The sequence below is a fragment of the Tenrec ecaudatus genome, chromosome 16 (genome assembly GCF_050624435.1).
Source record: "Tenrec ecaudatus isolate mTenEca1 chromosome 16, mTenEca1.hap1, whole genome shotgun sequence".
Taxonomy (NCBI): Eukaryota; Metazoa; Chordata; class Mammalia; order Afrosoricida; family Tenrecidae; genus Tenrec; species Tenrec ecaudatus.
The window spans coordinates 19099943-19113217 of record NC_134545.1 but is presented as its reverse complement, the minus strand read 5'-3'; the positions used below and the strand labels follow the sequence as shown (position 1 = coordinate 19113217).

The following is a 13275-nucleotide window of genomic DNA, read 5'->3' as shown; positions in this document are numbered from 1 at the left end:
GTGAGCTCACAGAATTTCTATTGTAATTTAGGTTAAGGTTAGAGAGCAGGTAATTGTGTTTGTGTTCAACAGTTTATAGACATTTTATTTTAGTTAATCCATTTCGATTCCCTCAATGCATCACTATTTATCTCACTTCCTCTTAAGGTTTTCTTCATCCTGAATCCTTCTTTCCTAATCCTGTGTCCTTGAGGAAATGCTACCCTTTTGATCTGAAATGGTTGATTATTCTAACATGGGGGTGAGTTCAGTTTCAGACCTGAAGGGTGCCTGAGGGCCACAGTCTTGGGGAGGAGAAAGGGGGGCGGAGTCCCACCAGTTTCTGCTCGACCAATCAGCCTGGTCTCTTTTTGAGTTCTGCTCCACACTTTTCTACCCAGGATCTTCTTGCGTGATCCTTTTCAGTGCAGTTGGCAGTGGTAGTTGGGCACCATCTTGTTCTTCTGGTCTCAGAGTTGTGGAGATGACGGATGTCTGCAGGGTTTTCAGTCCACTGGACGTGTTTGCATTTTGTTTAGATTTTCTTCACTCTTCCTCCCTCCAGATGGGGACAGAACCATTGTTGAGCCTTAGATGGCTGCTCTTGAGCTTTTAAGACTCCAGTTGTCACTCAGGTACGATGTAGACCATTGTCTTCTTGGATTTTGCATGCCAATGGACCAGTGTCCCTGTGACTATGGTCTTGCACCCTCAGCTCCAGAAGCGCATTCCTTCATGTTATTTCGTTACGTGTTAAGACGTTTTCGTAAGCTCCACCACATCCAAGGATGTCTTTGCAACAAGTGTACAAACATCCTCTGTCAAATCCATGTATATTCACTGGCACACCCCCACTCTCTTCCACACCTGTCAACTGATGCGTTTATCCAGCTGGCTATTCAAAGCTCCCATGAGCGCACAGAAAGCACTGTCTGCCTTGGTGGCCCTTAACGCTTGCAGACAGACACCCTCAGTGAGGAGGACTCGATTCTCCACTGGGCAAAGACACAGGGACCGTGAGAAAGGAGGCCCAGTCCTGCGGCAAGGTCAGCCAGAGGCCACGCTGCTTACCTTCATAACTCCTGAAGGCCTCAAAGAGCTCCACCAAGGACTGGGTGCCCAGCTGCTCATGGTACTTAGATGCCACCTGTACACACAGCTGGAGGTTCTGGACGATGTTTGCAGACAGCATAGCCCGCAGACACTCCATGGAATCCTCCACGGACAAGGACCCAAAGAAATCTACAAGCCACTGGGAAGTAGGTAGCTTCGTCAATGATGATGTACAATCCCCCTGACCCCCCAAACACCCCTCTTTTCCCTGTGTGGTGGAGATATGCACATCAAGACAGCTGTCAACACAGCTTCTGCATTTACAACTTAAGGGCATCGATCACATTTCTCTGGGGGTATGACATCACGACAGCTCGTTTTCTAAATGATGCCACCCCCGTTGACATCAGCTCACTCTCTCCACCCCGAGAGCAACACTCCTCTCCCGTTCCATTCCTGGCAACTCTACTTTGGGTTCTCCGAGTTTGCTGACTGAGATCATTGTACAGCCTTGAATACTGCTTATGTGGTTAAAAACATTTCCCCTCTGGAGTGTCAACCATAGAGATCATATCCACTTCAGAGGACCGAGAAGCATCTATGCATTGTGATAAAAAGTGGCAGTGGGGAGTGGCCGTGGGTGAAGACACTTAACTGACACTCCAAAGACACCCCAAACCAAACTCACTGCCACCGACATGAAGCTAACTCACAACGACCCTACAGAACAGGGTAGACCTGTCCCTGTGGTTTCCAGGATGGTAACTCTTTATGGGAGTAGAAAGCCCTATCTTTTTTCTAGTGGGCTGGCTGGTGGTTTCGAATTGCTGACCTTGTAGTACACTGCCACAGATCCTGGGCACCCCCATGGTTAATTCATAAAGTGGTCTATCTCTCAGAAGTGCACTGTTTCTTCCTTCGTCACTTGTCTGTCTGAATCTGTAAGCTCTGCTGAAACCTGTCCACTATGGGTGACTCGTGGTGGTTGAAATAATGGTAGCATTGCTTCCAGTCTCACAGTAACAGTCCAGCCACCACAGGGCAACAGACTGACAGAGTCAGAACCAACTCAATGACACACAACTTATTCCACACGCACTGCAAAGTGGGACACGACAGACAAACTAGGTGAAAATATAGCACCTTATCATTTGACTCCCCACTTTTTAAATTAAATACTTTTATTGGGGGCTCTTACAGCTCTTATCACAACCCATACATTGATCCATTATGTCAAGCACATTTGTACATGCTGCCATCATTTTCAAAGCATTTTTTCCTACTTAAGCCCTTGATTATCAGCTCATTTATTCCCTTCCTCCCTCATAAACCCTTGATAAATTATAAATTATTATTTTTTATATCTTACATTGTCTGCTGTCTCCCTTTACCCACTTTTCTATTCGTCCCCCAGGGGGAGGAATTACATGTCAATCCTTGTGATCAATTCCCCCTTTCTCCCCCTCCCCTTACCCTCCTGCTATCTCTAGTCTCATTGTTGGTCCTGAGGGGGTTATCTGTCCTGGATTCCCTGTCTTGTGGGCTCTTATTTGTAGCAGTGTACATCCTCTGGTGTAGCTGGATTTGTAAGTTAGAATTGAGGTCATGATAGTGGCAGGGGGAGGAAGCATTAAAGAATTAGAGGAAAGTTATATGATTCATCAGTGCTATATTGCACCCTGACTGGCTTGACTCTTCCTTGTAACCCTTCTGTAAGGGGGTGTCCAGTTGTCTACAGATGGACTCTGGGTCTCCACTCTGTGTGCCCCCCCTTCACATTGGTATGATTTTGTTCTGGTTGACCTCCCCTTTTGACCCATTTAAAAATCGTTCTGGTTTGCAACATTTTGCTTTCTTTCCATCTGGAGTTTCCCCCCTATTTTGTTACCTATTTTGCTAGCTTTTTTGATTCTTTGTTTGGTGGTTTTGTATGTTTTCCAGTTTCTGAAATCCAGGATGGGTGAATCTATACAGACATTAACTGGATAAATGGCTCCTTGGGGATACGAGGGCAGAGGAGGTTGGGGGGGAATGGGGAGCTAATCACAGGAGTACAGGGAAGAAGAAAATGTTCTAACATGGATTGTGATGATGATTGTGCAGTACTTCTGGACATGACTGAACTATTGAATTGTATGATATTTGGATGATATCCCAATAAAACTGTGATAAAAACAAACAGACAAACAAACAAACAAACAAACATTCTGTACACTGGAACCTGTCTCTATTTTTACCTCTCCTGATCTTTTCAGACAATTCTGCTAGAGCTGCCAACCATAAAAGGTTTTAAAAAATCCTTGAGGAAATCTATCCCTGCTCCTCAACTAAGTACTAGACTAAAGCGGATTGGTGACAAAAGTGGGGATACAGGGCCCAGGCCCACTGCTGAGCATGCAAGGGACGCTACCCGGACTCCACTCTATGCCAGACCTATGTCACCAACGGCTGGAGCCCGGGTGGGTAGTTGGGACATGTGCAGCGGCAGTGACTGGTTCTCACCTCTGAGTTTAGGTAGGGAGTGTGGATCACGATCCTCTTGATGTCATCGAGATCAGTGTAGTGCTCCAGCGCCCTCTGCAGGAGGCCGGCCTTTTCACAGAGCTGGGCCACGTGGGCCCAATCATAATGCGTGAACATCTGATTCCCAAGGATGGTGTCTGCCACCTGTCAAACAGTGGGCTCTGTGAGACAACCTCCACAGCACCAACCAAGCTCGCCAAAGGGCTAAGTAGTGCCTTCCCTGGGACAGCTCTGAAATCAGGGCTCAGAAAGAAACAAGGAAATGTTTGCCGGAAGGAGCTTCACCATGTCTACGCCCTGCCCTCGGCTCATGGTTCTGCAGCTGCAGCAGCAGCAGCAGCAGGTGCTGGCGGGTCCCTAGCAGGCCCTAGCTGCCTTAAAAATCCCCCAGAAACCCTTCAGTCAGGTGGTGCATTTTCCCAACTTGTTTCCAGGAGCAGCACAAGTGGCTGACCAGACGGGCCTGAGAGTGAGGTTGAGGTGGTACCACGAAGAGCTACAACGGTGGTCACGGAAGTTCTGTTTGTGGCTGTGGTCATTTGCAAAGTCACATTCTCACAGGCGTTCCCAGGGCTCAGCTTGAACACTGATTCCATAGCCCACCTCCTTTCATCAGTTCACGTCTCAGTTACAGCCACAATCAGACCAGAAAGAAAACAACCAGATCTGTGTTGACTGCAGATTTTCCTGCGTGGCCAAAGGTAGAATCGGAGCTGGGGGCTGCATAAAAGGTAACAAACACTTCGGGGTCAGGAATGTGAGGAGGTTTAGAATGATCCTGATGTACGTGATCTCTGGGCTACGAGGGTTGGGCCAGCATAGCACCTCTGTGTCCTTGCTCAGGGACCTTGCCCTCTGTATCTAACCAGTAACGAGTCTTGATGGGGTGTGCTCCTGGGATTCTGGGGACCCTCACCAAGGATACCCTTATTCCTTCTGAGATATGGATAGTGACAAGAAAAAAGAAAATGTTCTAAAGCCCAACCAACAGCCCAACCCACTGCCATCAAGTTGGTTGTGACTCACAGTGACTATACAGCAGTGGTTCTCAACCAGACCGCCTGGGGGTTGAACGACCCTTTCACAGGGGTTGCCCAATTCATAACAATAGCAAAATGACAGTGACGAAGTATCAATGAAAATAATGTTATGGTTGGGGGTCACCACCACATGAGGAACTGTATGAAAGGGTCGTGGTACTAGGAAGGCTGAGAACCACTGCTGTATAGGGTTTCTGAGTCTGTACATCTTTACAGGAGCAGATAACTTCATCTTTCTCCTGTGGCGAGTGGGTTTGAACTGCCAACCTTGGGGTTAGTAGTCTGATGTTTACCCAACGGTACTACCAGGGCTCCTAACCAAATGAAGTGCTGGCCAAATACGTGGGAATCTCAGTTTCCGCTGCATGTCACGCTGCCTCTTGACAATGCATACTCTGGTTTCCCAGCCCCATCGAGAGCAGTATTTGATCACATTTGGTGTGTTCCTGGTTCCCCCTGCCCTTTGTCTCCTTTAGAAACATCTTCCCTATGCACGCGTTGCTAAACGTTTCCACTTTATCACAGGAACAGTGTATTTTAGAGAACCTAGGAGACTTCCCAGTCTTCCGTTCACAGAAGGTGTCAACCTCACGCCCAGCAAATCAGTGCAATGGGACGGGTGCTGCTGGCTCCTTGTTGAGCTGTTTACATCCTTAGGTTGCCTCCCTGTGGACGCGCGCTGTCTTTCATTGTAAAACAATTGTAAAATTGTGAGTTGGCTGAAGGTTTATTGAGCGGATCACCAGTTTCCATTCAACAACTCGGACACATGTTGCTTCACCTCATTCACTGTAATCCACTCGACATAACAGTCCTCATCCCAGGGTCTCCCTGCGTTTCCTGGTTTCATTCTTTTTTCTTCCCGAACCTTCTCAACTGTGCCCGGGGGTCTATGCTGCTCTTTAGACCTCAGATGGTTCATTACACTGGCCAGCACACTTTTGGGGGCCTCCAATGTTAGCCCTCTTTCTGGATACACTTGACCTGCTGATTCCAAAAGTGGCAAAAGTCTCCCCACATTAGTTCTAGTTTTTGAAGATGCCGAAGACATGTGATATGCCACTCTTGAAACATGGAACAGAAATCAGGATATTCTAATGTAGTGTTTTAATTAGTATCTTTTAAGCATGAAGGAAACACATTAAAAATTAAAAGGAAAAAATGGCTACTTATTTCAAACCCAAAACAGATTTCTGATACAGATTTCCAGTCTTTCAACACACAGGAAACTAGAAACTAGAGCTGATGTGGCCTATCCAATGCAATTTTCTGAATCAGCACCCCAACATCCCCAGGGGCAGTCCCAACAACCAAGTCACCAAGGAAACGATTTTTCTTATTGCTGGGCTGGGTTATTATAAGATGTGTGTACTTCCTTAGTTTGACTACTTCTCTTACACATCTGTCTATTGTTTGACGAAAACTGAATCACGAGGACAAGTTTAGTTCCAGGCCTGAAGTGTGGCTAAGAGCCTAGGCTCATGGGTTCCACCAGTCTCTACCTAATCTCTTGCATGATTTTGACTTTTAGTTCACATTTTTCCATTCGGGTTCCCTTGAAGGTCTGTCTGTTAACCTTCTAAGAGGTGCTTAGTTTCTGCTTCAAAACTCATTCATTCAAAACTGCTGTATTTAACCACCAAGTCATGAGCAGATTACCAACAACTTTACTTCCTAGAAGTAGGCTACGACCTACACTTCAGTAGTGATACCTTCTAAAGCTGCTGTATGAGGCCAATGTCATTAACACATAATTTTCTAATGATAAAAATAGTGCAACAACAAAAAAATAGTGCAACGTTGTTAGCAACCACAACCACAAAACTGGAAGATAAAGAACCACCCGAGTGTCTACCTATACTCAGGTGACATAAATTTCTCCAGACTTCCTTTCAGCCATGACACCCAACTCAAACCCCAAATATCTGCAATTTGATGACCCTCTCCCCACCCAACGTTCAGGTCAAGTGGTGATGCTTGACGGGGGCTGTTTCTAAAAGGATCTTGCAGTAGAGCAATGGAGATCACCCAGGATGAGGGCAAAGATGGGCACCTGGGTGAGCACGCCCAGCCCAGACCTGTCATGTGCAGTCAGTCAGTCCCACACAGGCAGCTGACCCGGCTGCTCTCTTGCTGGGTCAGCCAGGAATCTCACTTGCCTGCGGTGCGTGAATTAGGTTCATCTCCAACAGTCGAGTCTGGAGGTGACCCTCAGATGGGTGATTATGCTTCAAGGCGTTGAACAAGAAGGAAGTACACAGCTGGATTAAGTTGTTTTCCATGAAAATGTCTATGATCTGAAACAGAGAGCAAGTCACATTTACACACACACACACAGCAAGGCTTTATTTCTCTTTTGAGATGGTTGCTAAAATCCAACCTCAAACTGAAACAATTCGTTCCTTCCTTTGTATTTCCTCATGTCATCAGCATTCATGAAATCCATGACCACAAATGATCTCATGAACTGCCTAAAATGACCTCAGCCTTGCCATTCTTATCACGATTGTACGAGGGTGGAGTAACTTACGAATCTCTAGAATCCTCCGGAGAGATCCAAGTAGTCTTTCATAATACACAGATTTGCTGGTATTACTGTGAGGTGCTCTTGACTCCAACCAGAAGCAACTCCATGTGCTACAGAACAAAAGCTGCCTGATCCTGCACCATCCCATCGGCGGTTCTCAACTTTTGGGTAAAGGAGTCGAATGACCCTTTTCACAGGGGTCACCCAATTCCTAACAACAAAATGACAGTGATGAAGTAGCCACGAAAATAATTTGATGGTTGGGGGGGGGGGGGCGGTCACCACCACATGAGGAACTGTATGAAAGGGAATGTCCAAAGTATGGTAGAAGTAAGTCTCATCATCCTCGCTTCTAAGGAGCATTTTGGCTGTACCGCTTTCAAGACAGACCTGTGAGTTCTTCTGACAGTCCGTGTGCTTTCAAGTCGTTGCCAACACCGCCGGAATGCAAATGCACCAATTCTTCTGAGCTCTTCCTTATTCACTGTCCCACTCCCACACGCATATGAAGAAAGTGCAACACCACGGCCACTAGCCATCTCTTCCAGTACGTGCTGTCACACAGTTCTCTGTCTCTTGGATTGAGGAGGTTCTTGGTAAAGGGCCTGGTGTCCAAGAGACATGCTCCACTCCTGGTTCTTTCCCCTTGATGGTTGTGAGTGCTCCTCCCCCCACTCTTTTGTCACTGGAATGGAAAAGCCAATCCCCGTGTTAGGGTTCCATATAACTATGTGTATGGTCCCACTCCCACAAAAGTGCTGGGTCCCTTATTGACATCATTGGCAAGTTACTCAATCCCTGGAGTGGCCTATAAGCACCTCACCTTTGTATAGTCCCACCCAGGCATTTGGTAGATGTTACAAAGACTATGGCTAGAAGAGCCATATTAAGCAACTTGCCACACTGTAAGAATATACACAGTGTCACACGTAAAACAAACAATGGTTTCTGTGAGCGCGTTCCACTGTCATTTAATTTCTCAAGCTGTGGAATCATTTTCACGTCCCTTTTCTGGTTGTTCTTTTCCATCACAAACACTTAATGCCCTCTGTGGTTCCCATCTTATCTTTCAAGTTTCTGCAGTCAATCTGATCCCGTGTATATGATTTTTAAATGAACGCAATGCTCAAAGCAGAGATGATTTATCAGTTCAGCTAAACCACTATTTGGTTTTAAGACTTCAGGGGCTATTTTTGGTTTAAAGTTTAGAGATTATCTTCAGGCAACTGTTTCATCTAGCCTCCATGGCTCCTTAAATTGTTTCACATTTCCCCCTTTTGATCAAGATTCTTCTATGCAATCTTTGACTAATGAATTGCAGACTCACACTGTCAGTGTAGAGAGATGAAATGATATTCCTCAAATCTCCCAATTAATAAGCAGTAGAGCAAAATTTAGCAATTAAAAATAGGGTAGCAAAATTTAGCAATTAAAAATAGAGGACGCCCAGCTAAATCTGAATATTAGCTTAGTAGTAACTTGGTTTTTACTATATGTCCCATGAGATACATTTGCCCTGGCAGCCCTATGGGGTCATTATAAAGCCCAGTTCTGGGCAGAATACAATACAACACAACACATTTCTGAACTGCAAGCTTCTGATTTCCAGTAAGAAGCAGCATAAAAATGGCCTTAAATGTGTGAGGGTTAGGGCTCAGTGATTACCAGGGCACAATCAGCCATTAGACACAGATTGTTTTCACCCATTAAACAGGGTTACAAATAACATTTACTTCAAATAGCTATGGCTGTGTACAAATTAACTGAGCTATGATACGGCACATGTTCTTGTTGCTAGGTGCCATGAAATGGATTGTTAGTGCCATTAAGTGGCATTGATGGCCCTGCTCTGCATGGGACAGTGTGAACTTTTATTAACGGTAACAAATATTTGTTCTGGGCATGGTTGTTGTTGTTCTCAAAGATGCATGGGAATGATTAGTCTACAGCACCAGTGAAATCAAGGGAACCCCAGCTTCCATGACCCTGATACTAGAACTGACAACCATCACTGACTGCTCTGATCATAATCCTACAAGAAAGTCCTGGACATAGAGGGAGAAAAAAAAAAAAAGAGTACACCAGAATTGAAATCCTTAACAAAGACCGGAGTCACTGATCTTTGTGGGAGCCCTGAGATGATAGTTACCCTTCAAGTCTGGAACTGGACCCACTCCCGGGGATGAACTTTCAGCCAAACAAGACACAGCCTATGAAAGGCGTAATAATGATTGCTCTCCAATCAACCACACCAAATGAAAAGGGGAGCATTTTCCTGAAACCAAAGCCCAGCAGGCAGGCAGGGTTTGGAAAGAAGGATGGCTAGCCGTGGGAAACGGGGTGGACGTGGGGAGGACGCTGTTCAACAAAGAGACTATGCCTCATGGCCCAAAGCAAAATGCGTGTGCCTTATGGAATGGAGAACGAATTTGCTGTGTGAACTTTCTCTCAAACCACAATGTTGTTGTTGGTAGGTGCCGTGGAGTGAGTTCTGACGCATAGCGAGCCCATGTACGACAGAAGGGAACACGGCCCGATCCTCACACTTGTTCTTGCGTTTGCGCCCACTGCTGCAGCCACTGTGTCAGTCCTTCTTGTCGAAGGCCTTCCTCTTTGTCGCTGCCCCTCTTCTTTACCAAACTTGATGTCCTTCTCCAGGGGCAGGTCTCAGGATCCTGACATGTCTAAAGTACGTTAGAAGCAAGTCTTGTCACCCTTGCCTCTAAGGAGCATTCGATCAATACTTCCAAAGATAGATGGGTTTGTTCTTTTGGCCGTCCAGGGTACTTTTCAATATTTTCACTAACATCGTAATTCAAATGCATCGGTTCTTCTTCGCTCTTCCTTATTCAATGTCTAACCATTGCAACCTCTGAGGGGATTATTGAAAATCCCATCGCTTCTGTCTGGCGTACCTTAGTCCTCAAAGTAACATCCTTGATTTTCAATACTTTAAAGAGATCTTGTGCAGATTTCCCCGATGTAATGTTTTATATGATCTCTTGACTACTCCTTCCACGAGCATTGGTTGTGGATCCAAGCAAGATAAAATACTTGACGACTTCAACCTTTTCTCTACTTATCATGGTGTTATCTATGGGTCTAGTTGTGAGGATTTTGGTTACATTGAGCTGTAATTCAATAAAAAGTAAAATAAAAGAAAAAGAATCTTTAATCAAGATGTTCAGTAGGGGGATTCCATGACAAACGAAGCAATTGTTTCTGGAGCAATTGACCACATGTTCTATGTCCTTCTCCCAGTCCTGGCATGCCTTCTTCCTCTTGTTCCCCAAAGAGATTGTGTTAGTCCATCTGGGTGAACTGGAGAAACAAATCCAGAGACACTCACATGTGTGTATGAGAGAACTTTATATCAAAAGGAATTGTACATTAAGAAAACATCCCAGCCCCATCCAGATCAAGTCCTTAAGTCCGATATTACTCCATATGTCAATACCAGTCTATAAATTCCTCTTTAGATTCATGCAGCCATGCAATGATACTGCATGCACAAGCCAATGGGTGGAAAGTCTTGTGGATCTAGTGGTAGTAGAAGCATTTCAGTGCTGGCGTGGGTCTCCATGTGGCTCCTCCAGCTCCAGGGCTCTGGCTCAATCAGCGCAATTCCATGTGGCTTGTCATCAGGAATACAAAGCAGAGAGAGTGTATCTGGCCTCCAGTGAGGTATTTATCACCACTGTGACTCCAAATGAGGTCATCAAGCTGCAACCTGATTGACAGGTGAGACTCCACCCCTTCCTCAAGTTGACAGATTATGTAACCACCACAGAAATCAACTGCAGGTTGGAAGCTTTTAGGACCTCAGGTACTACCAAAAAGGACCAGGTGTAGAACAGATGCACCAAACATGTTAACTGGCATAGCCCATGAAAGCATGCCCTAAACTTCCAAAGCAAGGAACCAAATCCTAAGAGATGTTTGGTGATACAGGAGGGGGTTTCCCAAAGGCAGCAGAATTGTCCCCTTGAACTTCAGTTCTTCTCTTTTATAGTTGGGTCTGTTGTAAACATATCTAGTATACAACTTTTGCCAATTCAACACTTTAAAGTGTATAACTTCGTGATAGCAATTCCATTAACTGGACATGCAAGCCTCCTCTGAATCAAGGTGGTTTTCCCCTCCCCTTAAATCCAAACTCAGTATTCCATAGCCATTCCAAGTCTTCTCCATTCCTATCCCCAAGGGGAATCTTCTTGAGAGCTATGAAAAATCCAAAGCAGTTGCCTCAGATGACAGGGGCTCACCTGGTCAGTGTTGGCCAGTGGCTCCTCATCCTGCACCAGCAATTGAGCAAACTGTAGCCCCTGCTCTGGATGGCGTCTCATCACGCTCCTCAGTAGAAAGATCCAATCTGGGGTAAACCCAACCTAAGCAAGAGACTTCCATCAGGAAAATAAACCCATGCCTGAAACACTGAGAAAAGGAAGTGTCCCTGCCCACCCCCGTTTAGAACCTGTGTTTCTACGCAATGAGCTAGCGTGATATTGCCATGCTGATGAGCCAGACCTCTGTTGAGCACAAGTAGCCACTCCACGGATGTGAAAACCACAAACCCACTGCCATTGGGTTGATTCCGAGTCATAGCAACTTTATAGGTCTTCACAGGGCACCGAGCCGCATCTCTCCACTGTGGAGTGACGGGGGGGCGGGGGGTGTTAAATCACCGACCTTGTCGTTCTCAGCCTCACACCTCACCCAGTGTCATCGGGCTTCCTTATGTGTGTACATAGCCCACTGCTGTTGAACGTATTCCAACTCAGAAAACCCCAACCCCAACCCACTGTCATGGAGTTAATCCCAACTCATAGAGGTTCTGGAATAGTGTCTCTGAGGCTATGAATCTTTGTGGGAGCAAACAGCCTCATCTTTCTCCAGAGAAGCATGGTGGGTTTGAACCGCCAGCCTTGTAGTAAGCGGCCCAACAGTGCCATCTGGGTTCTTTATATATATATATATATATATAACCCACTGAATTGATTCCGATTCAAAGCGACCCTACCTAGAGTTTTCAAGGCTTCCCATCTTTATGGGGAAGACATGCTCATCTGGTGGGTTTGAACTGTTGACCTGTGGCTAGTGACCAATGCCCAACCCACAGCACCATTAGGGATCCTTCCATGTATACCAAGGTGCAGTTAAATATGCAGGGCAACCTGGGCCACAGATAGACATCCTGGCCAATGCTTCTGACCAACAAACATAATGCACAGCCTGCCAGCGAGCCTTTGAGGACAGACAAGTCTCCCAATGCCCAGTGAATAGCAGGAAGGGTGCCGAGGGAAGGAAAAGGAAAAGGGAGACGAAGAACAAGATAAAACCCCAAGAAGGCCTCTGACTGCAGAGAAATGGCAGGGCTTTCAAAATACAAAACAAAACACTGGAGGGATTAAATTATGGCATTACTAATGTGTGGTAGAGTCTAACAGCAAATGATTGCCCTGTCACACTAGAGGGCTTTCACAGTGCAGCTGTGAGTCCATACCATCCTTGCAAGGAATTTTTACAAATGTCAGAATGGTAGCTATTCCCTACCAGCCACCCTCCAACCACACATCGGTGATCTCTGAAATGCCAATGGCGAAACGTGCATTTACCTTTTTGGCAAAGAGGACAAGGTTCTGGAATTGGCCTGTCTCTGCAAAACACTGGACAACTTTGCTGGGCACATTCGCCCGAAGGTACATGCTCAGTGCAAGTGTCGGGGCAGTGGTTTTGACCAAATCGCCAAGCTCTTCTGAACACTCCAGCTGTGGAGGTCAAAGGATGAGGCAAGATGAAGACAAGAGGAGTTAAGTTTCAAGCCGTGGTCGGGATGAGGAAGGAGGGGAGAGTGGGGATCAGAACGCAAACCAAGTCCACTGCTGTTGAGTTCATTCTGGCTCAGGGAGACCCACGCACGGTGCCATAGAACCATGCTCCCATCTGAGAGCCCTCAAGGCTGTGAGCTTTTAGAAGCAGGTCATCACACCTGTCTTCCACGGCACCTCTGGGTAGGTTTGAACTGCCAATCTTTTGGTTAATTGTCCAGCACTTAACTGTGTTCACCCCCAGGGATCTAACAACCACCACCTTCCCCGGCTCCATGGCACATTGCTCTGGCTTTTCTCATGGCCCTAATTGAAAGCCAGTGCC

At 46.1% G+C, this 13275-nt stretch overlaps 1 protein-coding gene across 4 annotated transcripts in view; it reads right to left on the bottom strand.

The window, feature by feature from the left end:
- CLTCL1 (clathrin heavy chain like 1) overlaps nucleotides 1-13275 on the bottom strand; it is a 109132-nt gene that overhangs the window by 53275 nt on the left and 42582 nt on the right. For all 4 annotated transcript variants that reach the window (XR_012780398.1, XM_075533404.1, XM_075533402.1 and 1 more), the window contains exons 9-13: nucleotides 12738-12890; nucleotides 11388-11510; nucleotides 6755-6892; nucleotides 3535-3699; nucleotides 1051-1231 (exon numbers count right to left, since the gene is read on the bottom strand). Coding sequence is in view for 3 of the 4 variants with exons in the window: in XM_075533404.1 (XP_075389519.1) it covers nucleotides 1051-1231; nucleotides 3535-3699; nucleotides 6755-6892; nucleotides 11388-11510; nucleotides 12738-12890 (760 nt within the window). In the remaining variant the exon portion in view is untranslated. The remainder of the gene's footprint in view (nucleotides 1-1050; nucleotides 1232-3534; nucleotides 3700-6754; nucleotides 6893-11387; nucleotides 11511-12737; nucleotides 12891-13275) is intronic.